The 14399-nt window shown below is 47.5% G+C and overlaps 2 protein-coding genes across 3 annotated transcripts; both read right to left on the bottom strand.

Moving 5' to 3' along the window:
- Window positions 1-343: 343 nt before the first annotated feature.
- On the bottom strand, window positions 344-5973 carry DDN (dendrin). Its single transcript, XM_003772354.3, has 2 exons — window positions 3071-5973; window positions 344-2608 (listed from the first exon to the last, which is right to left on the bottom strand). The coding sequence occupies exons 1-2, from the start codon at window positions 3277-3279 to the stop codon at window positions 628-630; spliced, it is 2190 nt and encodes a 729-aa protein (XP_003772402.2). The 5' UTR covers window positions 3280-5973; the 3' UTR covers window positions 344-627.
- A 182-nt stretch (window positions 5974-6155) lies between these two features.
- Window positions 6156-14269, bottom strand: PRKAG1 (protein kinase AMP-activated non-catalytic subunit gamma 1). 2 transcript variants are annotated; one of them, XM_031937966.1, is made up of 12 exons: window positions 14195-14269; window positions 11671-11719; window positions 9007-9116; window positions 8767-8848; window positions 8588-8646; window positions 8333-8378; window positions 8177-8231; window positions 7846-7972; window positions 7537-7702; window positions 7378-7415; window positions 6949-7095; window positions 6156-6802 (listed from the first exon to the last, which is right to left on the bottom strand). In XM_031937966.1, the coding sequence occupies exons 1-12, from the start codon at window positions 14201-14203 to the stop codon at window positions 6698-6700; spliced, it is 993 nt and encodes a 330-aa protein (XP_031793826.1). In that variant the 5' UTR covers window positions 14204-14269; the 3' UTR covers window positions 6156-6697. The 2 variants fall into 2 exon arrangements, with proteins under 2 accessions (XP_031793826.1, XP_031793827.1); XM_031937967.1 differs by lacking the exons at window positions 8588-8646; window positions 8767-8848.
- Between the last annotated feature and the right edge of the window lie 130 nt (window positions 14270-14399).

Here is a 14399-nt window from a genome sequence, read left to right as displayed (position 1 = left end):
CAAAAAGACTGACGTCAAAAGGAAGCCAATTAAGGCCTGAGGCAAGGAAAACCTTTCCAACAATTAGAATTATCCCAAAGTGTCACCGACAGTCTTCAGAAGAATGTGTTTATCTTTCGCTAGAGGTATTCAAGGAAAGGCTGAGTGACTACTGTTAGGGGATGCTATTGGAATTCTAATTCAAGAGTAAAGTAGGTGGCTTTTGAAGACCTTTTCAACTGAAATTTTAAGAGATATGATAGTCCAATATAAAAAGAGGTCGTCTAGTTCATGTATGACAGAAAAGAATACTGCAGCGAAGTGTGAATTCTTTGGGACACGCAATAATTTTGACAGGATTCAGTTTAAAAACAACAAAACAACTACTGGGCTTTGTTTACTAAGCCCTTTAATTGAGATTGATACGGAATTGATCCAGACATAAGATGATTTCACTTCCCCGACTTCTCATATTAAAATGAAAGCATAAAAACTCAAATGGCTGTTTGTTCCTCTGGTTCCACCGTAAGGACCTCCAGTTCGGGGTACATGTAAGGGTAAGGTTATAAAATAAAGTGAGAAGAGGCCAGAGAAATCTGCAAGAGTGCAAAGTACAATGAGCTAGGACCAGGTCCATGGTCCGGGAACCTATGGCTGGGGGTGCCCCCCTCCCTGTTTTCCCTGAGCTGAGCCCTCGGCCCGGAATAACGCCTCCTCAGTCTGGCAGATTACATCCAGGATTTCCCGGATACAGTCTCTCAGCTCTCCGGCCCTGCGCCCGGCTTCTCCCTGGTCTCCTGAGGTCCCGGGCAGGCTTTGCTCAGGCTGCCTGGAGGTACCCGAGGCTTCTGTGTCGCTCCCTTCCGAGGAACAGCTCCGGGCGCCGCACTCCGGAGCTTCATCCGAGTCTGAGTCCGGGGCTGTATGGCGGCGGATGCGGGATACAGCCTCCCTCAGGGCCCCGGCGTAAGGCCCTGGGTCCCGCGCCCAGCCCCGGCCAGCGGGTCGCAGGACTCTGGGCGCCGGCTCTGAGTCCCGAGCGACATCCGCGCACCTCGCAGCCGTTTCGTTGGGCCCACCGGGGTCCGAATTACATTTATTGGGGGACACCCCCAGGTCTAACTCCCTGATTGGCAGCCCCAGGATACGGGAGGCGCGCTCTTTCAGTGAGGGGTCCTCCGGTATCCCGGCTTCAACACCCTCACCCCATGCATCTGAGAAGCCCTTGCTGAGCTGATCAAAGAGCCGGCTATTCTGCAGCAGTTTTTGACACGGGGAAGTGAAGGCTTGCTCCTCCTCTCCCTCCTCTTTTCCGGGCTTCTGAAAAGCCAGGGAGTTCCCCCCATTCCGTGGCCCCGGGGAAGACAAAAGCTGCACGTGTTGGATTTGAGGGGTCGGGACGAACTGAGCCCGAATGACAACGCACGTGGCGTCAATGACAAACACTCCGTTTTCCCCAGCAGAACTGTGGGGGCTGCGGGGTACGGTATGAGCTCGATGGGTCTCCTTCCAGTCGGTTGGTAACTTGGGAGACCTCTGGTACCCATCCCCCTCTCCCGGGGACTCTTTCTCTCTCGGACTTCCGGGGGCCCAGGGTCTAGGAAGGGTTTGACTATGCTGGGCTACCTGGTCTCCGGGGGAAGGACCCCCGGTCTCGCGGGACCAGCTCTGTTCTCCTGCTCGTTCTCCTTCAGAGACGTCTCTGAGAGGGACCTGGGTCCTGGCTGTCGTTTGGGAGGTGCCAGAGGTTAATGTTGCTGCTCTAGCGATCTGGTTAGCCCCAGGCTGTGAACAGCTCTCGCTGCAGTTGCTATTGAGACCCCCGAGAAAGACCCCAGAGACCTTGTCTGAAGTCTTCCCTCCAAGCCCCAGCCCTCCACAAGCTGGAAACCCACCCAGGGCGCCCCGACCCTGCCGAATCCCCCAAGCCCCTAGAACGTCGCGGTAGATTCGCGGATCCAGCCTCTTCTTGGGGCGCTCCTCTCTCTCTTTGCCTTCTAGAGTAGGAGCCGGAGCTAGCGGGGCGGGCAGCCCCGGAAGCTGCGGGGGCCGTTTGGCCCCCAAGGTCCGATGAGGGCCATCATAAGAAGGCGGAGCCACGTAGGGTGGAGGCCGGTCCCAGCGCTTCCTAGGGATCGGCCCCGCGGCGCCTCTCAAGAGCAGGTGGGCTTCATAACTGGGAGGCCCGGACGGCCGCCCTACCCGGAGCCCCGCTCGAGCTGCGGTCCCAGGCACTCTCAGCGACTGTGCTGCTGGACGGGGCGGGCGGCCGGCCGGCCCAAGGTGCCCAGGCAACCAAGGAAACTGACGAACCTTAGGCTGGGCGGTCTTAGGGACATTGCCAGGTTCTTGGCGGGACCCCCCTCCGCCCCGTGCTCGGCCCAATGGACTCCGGGGTTCTGAACGGTAAAGACCTGGAGGGCTCCAACTTCGAACCCCACCACCCTTGCGCCTCTTTCTCTCTGTTTCTTTTGCCTCACGCTCCTGAGAGGCCGCCTTCCTTTTCTCTTGCTCCCTTGGTCGGATCTCGGGTGGATGCCCTGTCCCCCAGTTGGTGGCTTCTTGCAACACTCGGGGCACCCATGCTCGGCGAAGCAGCCGCTCTGGGGGCTTCTTGTCCAGCCCATACCTGGGACAATAAGCAGGAACCCAGGTGAGCGACCAATGAGGTTGAGGGACAAGCAGAGGTAACCACCGGGGGGAAGTAAAAGCTAGCGCTGAAAACTAATGAGGTGGGGTGCGGAAGGGTTTGCTAGAACTAGGTTTGGGGGGGGGGTGCGTGGGGATAAATATGAAATATTTGATTGCAGTGATTCTGGGTAGCTTCACATAAGGCTTCTTTGTCATATTTTAATCGTGTAAGCTTCACACAATTCCCCCCTCTTTGTCGGGATTCATTAATCCATGTCGCCTTTCATTCTCCCTCTCCCCCCAGGTAACCTTAGAGGCCCACCTGGTTTAAGAGAGTGGGAATGCAATGAGGCTTAAGCAATATCATACAATCAGTGGTAAATAGTGGAGAGGTCAGGACCTAAAACTGCCCTTGTATCCTTCTCCCAACCTATTCTCCCAATTAAGCTCTCAGACTCACCTGTGGCTTGAAGGTTCCTGGACCCAAGGACCCCCGGTAGGGTCCATGGGCTGGTGAGCAGGGGCCCAGCGACTGTAATGACAGGAGATGGTCTTCACTTCAATCACTAACAGCTTGGACTTCTGTACCCACAAGCAGCTGGCAGACTCTCCATCATGGGGTTTTCTAGGGCTGCCTGCCCCCTTGGAGAATAGCGGCCCATCCACCATCCTGTTCCACCCCAACCCCAACCCCCCACCCACCCACCCCAAGAGCCCCCTCCTAGCTTAGGAAGCCTGTACCGGCTGCAGAGCAGCGTACACAAGGACTGGGGATTATATATACCCGAACCCACGTGTATGTCTCTGTGTGTGTATGTATGTGTGCGTGCATGTGACACGGGCAGTTGTTCTGTGTTGCTACTTCTCCCACACAGCACGCGGCAGTTCTCGGTTGCCGACCCGGACACTCCCTACTTTCAATTCCTTGCCCCCAAACCCAATCAGGATCAGCTGGAAAGTGGAGGATTTTCAACTCGCTATCCAAGGTCTTCTCCTCCTCCTCAGCCTTCAGCATTTCTCCCCCTACCCAACGTTGCTGCTTTATTGACCCATTATTCTAGTTAGTTGGATGGCCAGATACTTGAGTTTCATCCCTGGCTTTTCCTCGACTCTAGCCTGTTTCTCCATCTACGATAAGAAAATGTCCCTCGGAATTCAAGGTCTTCGATCTCCACCCATGGGTTTGGGGGCAGGGGAAAGGGAGGGGGCGGCCCTAAGGCTCTAGGGGGCTATTTTTAGCCGTGATGCGGGTGCAGATGAGTAACCCGCTTCTCAGCGGCAGAGGGAGGAGGCGGTTGCTTCGTGCTCAGCTCAAGAGCTGAGAGCTGCTGTTCCCAAGCTCTAAAGTCCTGCCCCGCCTCGACTCCTTAACTTCCCCTCACCATCAAGGACTCTAGGGTTCTGCCGTGGCGACCACACAGTCTTTCACCTTAGTTCTAGGTGTTCCCCGTGGAGGCAGGGATCATAATGGCTGCCTCTTCCCCTTCTAAGCCAGAAGGCAGAGAGAATCACTCTGTATCATGCCCACACACAGCTCTGGCAAGCCCTGAAGAACGGGGCGAGTTCTTGCACTTTTAGGAAAAACGGGTAGATGGAAATTACTCCCAGTTCTGCACCAACCCTCCCGCAACTAAGCGAAAAGAAAGGCTAAACAAAAAGATGGCTGTTTCCATCTGCAGGACCTCACCCCACACTTCCCTTGCCGCTGCCTAGGATGGCCACCTGTCACTGGTTCTTTTGGCTAAGATAATGAGAATAGGAAAGGTTGTTCTAATGCTCTCATGGTCCCTTCCCCCAATATCATTACAAGTGATTCTCAATTTTACCATGGCAATGTTAGTAACAACACAGCCCACACCAAACTCATCCAGCAGAGACTTAGCAGCCATGCATAGCAACCATGCTAACATTTTAAATGGAGGTAGGGAAGGGTGTAGTTCAGCACAGATTACATTCCTCCCTTGACAATGACCCCCACAAAGAAAAGAGGTAACAGTAAAGAAATATGGAGGGAACTTCCAAAATTACCCTCCCAACCCAAGGTTACTACTTGAGGTTCAGAGAAAGCATGATAGATAGCAAAAAATCCTGATTTGTTTTAATCTTTTTTGTGAGGCAATTGCAGTTAAGTGACTTGCCCAGGATCACACAACTGGGAAGTGTTAAGTATTTGAGGATGGATTTTGAACTCGGGTCCTCCTGACTCCAGGGCTGGTACTTTATTTATTGTGCTATCTCTATGTCCCATCCTGAAATGATTAAAAAAAAAAAAAAAAAACAAACCTTTGCACTTTCCCTTAATTAAAATAGATATAAGAAAAGGGGTATGTATCCAGTGGAGGGGGAGGGTCAGCAGCAGTTGTTACCACTGTAGGAAGAGAATGGATCAACTGAAGGCATTGTCTTCCCTTTTTTACCTCCCTGAAATGTCCACTCCCACAGAGGAAGATACAAAAAATTCAAGCATCCCAATTCCAAATCTTCCATTTCCTCCTTAGAGAAAGAATCTTAATACATTACTTATCTGCCTACTCTTCCCACTCAACCACCCCATTCCTGCCCTGAACCCCTGTACTTACCTGGCTCCTGCAATTGTGATAGCTAAGTAAGAAGAGTGAAGGTCTTATCCTACCAGAATCGTGGGTCTTTTAAAGTTTCCTCTCCTAACTCTCCCCCACTACTCTGACCCCATGGAATGTGCATACTTCCTAACTCATCTAATCAACTCAGAAACCTCCCTCAGTTTCAGGAATGTGCTGTTCGGGTCTGTGTAGAATGGTGTGATGGTGACCCATCACAGTAGGACGTCTTTAATTAGGGAGTAGTATCCCAGGACCTGTACCCCTTCCCCATAAAGGCATACCTTTTCTTCCACAACTTTCCTAACCTGAAGTTTGAGAAAAATAGCATAGAGGAGATTAAGTCAAGAATACAAAATGAGTTGTTCTGAAACTATCAAACAGAAAAATTCAAGAAAGGCAAGATTGAGCAGAACTCTAGCATTTGACTCCCACTGTCCACCCAACCCCCACCTCTTATCCCAGGCCTCCCTAACTCACTGTTCCAGGTGCCATTTGATGGCTTCTGTCTGCATGTCAGTACTCGGGAAAGTGAGGATTAAATGTGTTACCTCTGGAGCTGTTTCTCTCCCTACCCTGCCAAAGTCAGCAGAGACAATAAAGGGGATTTGTAAACTCACACATAGTGCCAGTTCAGCAGAATCAAAGCCTAGTTCTGCCTTTCCAGCACCACTTGGAGGGAGAAGTCCCTAGAACATTCATGGCAGGGAAGTGTATTGGGAGATGGTGCTGGAAGGAGGGTGGGCACTAACTCCTATCTGAAGATGAAAAGGGACCTAATAAGGGATTAAGCTCAGGTCCAGTCATAACAGAGGGAAAGAAGACTGGGAGCATATTAAGACAAAGTTTGGGAGAGATGTGGAGTGTAATAAATCTATTCTAGGAGAGGGATGTGTGTGGGGCCACAGGTGCAGAGGTCAAGGCCATTGGTGCTGAAAGCTCCAAAGAAAATACACCACCATAGAATATAGATGTCCTTGTTATTTTAATTAGTATCACTATGAAAAATAAATCTGAACTAGCCTTCTTGGACTTTCCTTTCAAACTCCCCAAGACATGGGAAGCAAAGCAGGGTTTGAAAGAGAGCAAGAATTCAAAGGCTGTATTTCCTCCTCACAAACATCATCATAGGAGGAAATGGCACTATTCTCCCCCTCCCCCAACTCCTTTTGTAGGAGGAAGAATAAAAACATTTTACTGAATTTCATGGTACATTATTTCAGGAGATAGAATTAGAGTATTTGCTGAAAGGATTGGGGAATCTCTTAGAGATCAGAATTATTTAGGATGAGGGGTACCCAGTATTTCAGGCAGAGGATCAAGATAGATGATGGGTGCCTAGAGATTATTCCTTCAAAGTGTGCAGGTTTCTGTGTTTTCCAACAACTTTATACCTGCTCTGTAAGGTAGGGTGAGTGGGTAAGCTTCATAAAAGGGTTCCAAGCCTCTAATATCTCAGCCAACTAATCAGAGGTATAGTGCATTCTATGCATTCCTCCCAACTCGGCTCATGGCTTCTCTCCACCTCTGAGCACCAAGGCCTGTAGTATGTCAGAGAGTGACACGATGCCCTTTACCACATTGTTTTCTTCTACAACCACCAGCCGGTGAACCTGATATAGGATGACAAGAGAGAAAAGAAAAGGTTCTTTCAGTCTAACCTCAATGATGAAACTTCCCTATTTCCAAGCCTCCCTCTTCATTCCAAGTAGTCATGGTTTTCCCTTCTTTCCCAACTCTTTTGATTCTCCTTCCCCACCTCAGCTTCCACCAGCCTGTTAATGATGGTTTCCAGAGTTTCATGCTGGTAGCACTTGAGTACACCCTCAAAATAGTGGGATCGATGCTGTAGTGCTTTTGTCACAGATATATCCAAGTTGTTATAGGTCTTTTCAGCTGCCAAGTTCTGAGAAAATGAGGGCAAAGAACCCAAAAAGCATGGTTTCCAATTCCTCAAACCCCATTCCATCCCACTCCATTCCCCTAGAAATGGAGAGTTCAGAACTGGGTCATCTCCCAAGCCACACTTAGCCAATAAGGGATTCAGTTCTTTTTTCACATCAGGATGTGGAGGCTAGTGTCTCCAAAGCTCCTGAACCCACAAAGAAGAATTTCCTCCTTTTCCTTCCCACATTACCCAATCCCTTCTTCCTTTTCCCTACCACCTGGTCCCTCTGAAGTCACTCACAATGACATCAAATTTGGAGTAGATATCCACCACACGTCCTGTGAAAATAATAACCAGGGCTTGTAATCCAGCAATGGAAAGCCCGTCACTGCCCACAAGACATCCCTGGGGATAGACTTCCCCTTCCATCCCTTCATTTCTCTCTCCCCAATTCCTTACCTTTCTCATCTACCACAGGCAAGGCAGAAACCCGGTGCTGAACAAAGATGCCCAATGCAACATAGACAGGCGTAGTGGTACGCACAAGAGCAATGTTGGCATAAGTGCCTATCTGGAGCTCCTCCAGAGACTTAGACATGAAGTCCGGTTTGGGAAACTCTGCAATCTGGTGGGGAGACCAATCAACTAGGCTGCCAGGTCCTCCAAACGGCCCTCACACACCAAGTCCCCAAAACTCAGCCCAGCTGGGCTTGAGTGCAGTACATGTTGTAATGGGAGAAGTCAGAGAGGAAGAGAAATAGCACTTACAAAGAGCTTGAGGAACTTGAGGATACGTTTGTGGGTGAGGATATACAGAGTGTTGCCAGAATCAGGGTCAATGACTGGCAATCTATGGATCTTATTTCGGATCAGTGAGGAAACAGCATCAAAAAGGCTGTGTAAGGAAGGGGTAACACTCAGCTCTAGTTGTAAGTTATAAAGGGTTTGGAGGCAGTGAACAAGGTCAAACCACCCCCAAGGCATGCATGGTTGGGGGTCACTCTCACTATCACCACCACCACCACCACTCTTTCTGGGTTCCTTTTGATGATGATGATGATGATATTTTTCCATTTTGAAAAAGTGAATGGTAGCTCACCTGGCATTAGGAGAGATGCAGACAAGGGGTTTAAAGGAGTCCTGAAGATACACCTCTAAGAGGAGAAGAGATGGTCTGTACACAAAGTACCACTAAAGAAAACAGCTCCCCAAGGAAATGTTCCAATCCATTGTCTCCCAGTGATCCCCTACTTACCTCTCCAGGTTTCAATCTTATGTTCTTCAAGCTCGTAGATCTGTACCTGGAATTGAGATTAACAGTGTTCAGGCTTTTATCACTCTGTTCCTTGGGAGGTAGAGCAGGGGACAAGAAACTGTACCTTATGGATGGCAGATTGAGATCACAAAGACACTGTGGAAAATCAGTGAGCAAGGATTGGAAATGGGAACTAAAGGGGAATCAGTGGTCCCTGACTTTAGCATCAGAATCAAAGGGCTGTGGGTTCCTTACCAAGGCTGATTTGTAGTATCGATGTAAAATATTTATGAAGTCAGTGATGGTCAGCATGCCTGGAAGCCAAATGGATGCTTAGCAATTGTATAGCCTTCCCAAGTGCTACCCTCAACTACCCTCAACTACCCTCCATACCTAGGATGATGACATCATTCATCCCATGTACTCTTGCTTACCCACAAAGCTTTGTTTCTTGCTGTCCCATAATGGGGCTGCCCGAACTCCATTTGTGACAAGGGCAAAGAAAGCTTTTTTTACCTGCAGGCAGGGTGTGGGTAATAAAGAAGGAAGGGTCACTAGGACAAAAACTGGAAGAGGTTAAAAGACATAAGCAAAAAGAAGGGCAATGACTTTGGAATGAAATTTATAAAGCTAGAGGTCTCAGAGAAAAGGCAGAGGATAAAAGCCTCACTCACCTGCAAGGAAGTATCAAACACAACCAGTTTGGAGCTTGTGGGGATCAAGTCGTAGCATCGATGGGATTTCATGAAGCAGGTATAGACAGCACTGTTGGATTCTGGGGTCTCTGCATAGCATGACGGGGTTAGTGTTCTCCCTTCGTTCTGTTGTCCCATACCCCCACCTTTCTATCAAAGAGGAAGATCATATACTCGAGGGCTGTAGTTTCCCAAATCTTTAAAGTTTGCTTTCCTTGAAGCCCTCCCTATTCCATCTGCTTTGCTCTTCTTGCTCCCATTAAACTTATTCTCAGTCTCCCCAGGCTAGAGACTATTCCATCATCTTTTAGCAGGACTATGCTAGGAATTGTCCTGTCAGGTAGAGAATGACCTACTCAGAGTTTTCCACAGAAGAATGTTTTGGAAGCTAAGTCTGAGTTAAATTTTTTTCATAACTTCTATTTATTCTTTCTTGTTCTTCTTCAATAGGAGAACAATGGCAAAAGAGTCTTGTAATTCTTCAAAGAGCTTTTGATGGGAATATGACTGACTGCCTTAACCAAGTCCTTCTATTTCAACACCATGTGGGAGGGGACTTCTTGCTTCCTATATTCCCCTCCGACCTTCTAAGGCTTTGACGATAGGAATAGGATCAGATTATGCTGGGTATAGGATCCTGGAAGTCTACTTGGAGGGTAAAAAAAAATCCTCATCTGGACCAGTACTCATGTCTTGGGAGAGGGGGCAAGTTCAGGATCCACTGAACACCGAGACCATCTCCAGCTAAGTCTTTTTATCCTTTGTCAAGATAAGGAAATATCCATGACCTGCACTGCCCTACCTCATAACATCTTGTATCCAACATGTTTTTATTGTTATTTTAATATAAGGAAGAGACCTGCCTCTTTTATCCTCGGCTATTATTTCAAACTCCAGGGATCCTCTGGAGTCCCTGAGGCTAACATAAAGGTCTGTGAAGGAGGGATAAAGAGAAGAAGGCGGGGGAGGAGGAGAGCATATTTAGAACCTCTTAACTGGCTTTCCACTCTTAATTCTTCCTTCATACTGCTGCCCTCAGTAATCTTCCTAACAACAGTAATCTTTTCAACAGTTTCCAATGGTTGCCCACCACTTAATGAATTAAGGCTCTCCATAACCTTTCAACATCCTTCCTTCCTTTCTGGTCCTATTTCATACTATTCATTTTCTTCTTTTACTTTCAAGCCAGACTAGACCAACTTCTATCTCTTCCTCTCAATGATCTCTCGCTTTTCTCCAAGTCTTTACTTTTTCTCCTGTTCAGTTTAAAATTCTCCACTTTTTTCTCCCAATGCTGAAAATCTCCCTTTTCCTTTAAAACTCAACTTGGATACCAATTCTTTCATGAATTCTTTTCTCTTATCCCAAACCAAATTGCTCAAATTTCACATGCGATTTTTCCTGGAGCACTTTCATTATGTGTGTACATAATTTCCTTCTACTCATTTAAATGATAAGTTCTAGAAAAGCAGTGTGGCATAGTGGATAGAGGATTGCCAGGAAGCCCTGGCATCAAGTCAACCTGACACATGCCAGCTTAACTGGAGTTAAGTCCCTTAACCTGTTCGTACCCTGGGCAATTCTCTAACACTGAAAGTTGCAGAGAATATACTGATTGGATTGGTAAATGGAACTTCTCAGTTGAGATTCCCTATATGAATGAAACAACAGGTCTAATCCTGATAGCTTTCTTCTATTATCAAGCAGTTGTGTCATATCTGGATCCTAAACACCCAGGGCAGTAATCTGAATATTACAGGTGATTAATCAAATATTTTTAAAAATAAACAAAGGAAGAACATTTCATGATTTCTTAGGATGTTCTAAAACCTTTCCCATAGCAGAGAGATGCAGTTGTAAAGGCAATTCAGGCTTCTCTCATAATGGTTCAAAACAGATAGTTTAGGACCACAGGAATGCTAAACCTTATGTCTTGGATTTTAGTATTATATCCCTAGTACATTCGTTCCTGATTTGAGAGGCTGAGGAATTGGAGAAGTTTTCAAAGCCATTCCAGAACTGGGGGCACACACTCAGGATGACTGAGTGGCAAAAGCCTGGTGGTTCCTGGCTCTGGGGTCTTTAATGAGTAACAGGGATTTTTAAATGTAGTCTTCCAGCCTATAGTTCTCCTACTGACAACAGTATAGAACCCTCCCCTAAAACCTTACCTAAATCATTTATGATAATCTTTTAATAAATACTACTATAACCCCAAACTTATTCCTGCAGTTCTGTATATAGAGCGCACCTCTTAAATTGTTTTGCAACTCTATATAGGGTCTCATAACTGAATGTAAGGATCCCAAAATTATGATTTATAATCAGTAAATGTTGGGTTTGCATACCTATTTTATAAATTTATATGCCCAGGGTCATGTAGATATTTCTTGAGTAAAAAGGAATTGTGAATGGAAAAAGTTTAAGAAGTCCTGATATGGAGAACTACTTTACTGACAGAGTACTGATTCTAATTCTTATGAAGTGGCCTAGTATCTCTGGGTGTTGACTCAGCCCTGACATCTGCAGCATGTGTAATGGGAGGAAAACAAAACCTACTAAAAATGAAGACAAATTACAGTCTGGCCATGGCTTCTCAAAGAAGCACTCATCTTTCTTTTACACCATGATGAAATACATTACCTTCCAGAGCTGGGGTGCATTTTTCCATACCACTCTCTGGAATACTGACCTAGAAGGACAAACAAAGAAACTAAGACTAACTGAGGGTCTACTAACCTTGTTGTGCTCCTTATGGCACCTGAATGTACCCCTCCTCCAGCAGTAAGGTATGGCAGGATAAAAGAAATAAGATTTCAAAACTGACACTAGTGATTCTGGCCTAGGCTAGGCTCCAAAAGCTACTGAGGTGGCCCAAAGTTCGGGCCTATGCTTGAGTCCCAAAGAATTTGCAAAGGGAATCCAAAAAAGGACAGTGGGATACCACTTCCTTCCCCAAGTACTAACTTGAATGTAAGGACCAGGCCACTTTATCCCTACTAGTAGCCAATCAGTTATTATTAGTTGAATGGGTAAAATCAAAATCTGTTCTATAGCTAAGAAGCTTCTTCCCAATCCCTTTAGTCAATTCAGGTGATCAGTCAACGAGCATTTAAGTGCCTAGTATATGCCACAGGTGCTTCTCTAAGTACTGGGAATACCAAGAAAGGTAAAAAAACAAACAGGAGTTCACTCTAAAGGGGAAACAAAAAAACAAGGGAACAAAATATTTATTAAACACTTTTTACCATGTGCCAGATACTGTGCTGAGCATTTTACAGATATGTTCTCATTTTAAGTCTCACAACATGCAAACGTTATGTATAAATAACATATATATAAAACATATATACAGGATCAATATGGGTCATATCAGAAGGACGACACTAAGGAGGACTTCTTGCAGAAGATGGGGATTTCAAGTGAGATTTGAAGAATCTCAGAGAAGCCACAAGAGGTAAAGATAAGGAAGGAGAGCATTCCAGGTGTGAAGGACAGACAGTGAAAATGCTCAGAGTTGGGAGATGGAGTGTCTTGTTTGAAGAACAGCAAGGTCAGTATCACTAGATCTCAAAGTATGTAAAGAACAGAAAGATGTAAGAAAACTTCAAAGGCAGAACTGGGCCAAGTATGAAAGACAAACAGAAGATTTTATATCTGATCTCAGAGAAAGTATGGAGCTAAAGATGTTTATTGAATGGAAAGAATGACATGGTCAGATCTGCACTTTAGTACCACTTGATGAGCCAGAGCCTCTTACAGCCAAGAGAGAAACACCAGCTGTCTCTGCTTTCTTAAGGTCATAGAGAAAGTAGAGGGGCAGTTCCTGCTTCTTCTCCTAGCTCAGTAGTAACCAAACCTTGGATAACTTTACTATATTTCCCAAAATTTGGGACATCTGGTAATGTCAATGATACCCAAAAGGAGTTATGTTGATTTCTATCTGTACTAGTTGCTCCAAATCAATATACTCAAGAGAATGGTTCCAAAACTACACTTTTGCCCTGCAGACTTTTTGCAAAAATCTGAGGCTAAAGGTCTTGACTGGGATCTTTTGTCTGGCTACTGATAAAAGTGCAAAGACAAGCTTGAAAAAGTTGCTATGTAAACTTAAGGGAATGAAATAGACACAGATGATTAGACATTTGCATACAAGGACTGGAAAACTGTATTTGAACAAATACAAATCTGTATCAATGTATATAGATTTAATCAGAGGCAAACCTGGACAAAGACACTTAGAAGAAAATGACAGCTAGGTTTATATACCACTTTAAAATTTACAAAAACCTTTACATATATTATCCTGTTTGATACAATAAAGTCATTCATGAGATACAAAGAATCACTTAGGAGAACTTGTCTAGAACTTCAAGCAAGAAATGTCAGTTACCTGAGTGCCTACCATGGGCCAAGCCCTTGTAAATTAGCTCATTAAGAACTTCCCAGGGTGGGAAAGAGACAGAGCGTTAACAAATAGCCCCGGCTCTCCCCGGGACATTTCCCCTGGGCCGGGCAAAGACTTCTCCCTTAAGATGCAGGGTGGGACCCTGTTCGGACATAACTTAGCCTGCATAACTTCGCTCAGCAGTTAGGCTGGGAACAATTTATTCTCCGAGTCCTTGGCTGTTTTCACCACCACCGCCCTTCATTTCCAAGCCCCACGGCACACAACCTTAGAATTGTAAGGGGCTCTGGAGACCATTGGGCCCAGCCAGGCCTAGAGAAGCGCAGGAACTCGCCCCAAATCAGTTCACCGATGGCAGAATTATTTGAACCCAGTTCTCCCGATCCCCGACCCAGTCGCGAGCACTTCCTCAAAGTCACGGAACTGATGTCTCCCCCGAGTAGTTTTTGGGAAATGCCAGTGCTCCCCTTCGCAAGGGGAGAAAACCAGCTTTGGTTGGTTTGGGAGAGGGGTTCCGGGAGAACAGGAACGTGGAAAAGGCGGGGCGGTTCGCGGAGGAAGGAGCCCCGTAACGGCACCGCTTCCCGGGCTTGGGCTGCACCAGGGCCCCGTGCTCCCCAGCGCCGGCGAGTCAGGAGCCGGGGGACCCGGGGCCTGGAAGCGGGAGTCTCGCGGCGTCCCGGCTGGGGCAGCCCCTCTGGCCTCGCCCTCCCCCCCTCCCCCGCCCCGCACCGCGGCTCGGAGCGCGCTGCCTCTCACCGTCTCCATCCCGCTCCACGCCAGTCCCTCGCGGGCCCCACGGGTCGCTTCCGAGACACGCCCCTTCCGTCACTTCCGCCGCCGCCGCACTTCCGCCCGCGCCCCGCGAGGACGCGCGGCCTCCGCCCTTCCGGCGGTCGCCCGCAAGCCGCCCCCCCCCCCCCCCCCCCCCCCCCCCCGCGGCCCGCAGCCTCTGGCCGCCGAC

Source organism: Sarcophilus harrisii, chromosome 5 (genome assembly GCF_902635505.1).
Source record: "Sarcophilus harrisii chromosome 5, mSarHar1.11, whole genome shotgun sequence".
Lineage (NCBI taxonomy): Eukaryota > Metazoa > Chordata > Mammalia > Dasyuromorphia > Dasyuridae > Sarcophilus > Sarcophilus harrisii.
This window is presented reverse-complemented; position numbering and strand designations above follow the sequence as displayed.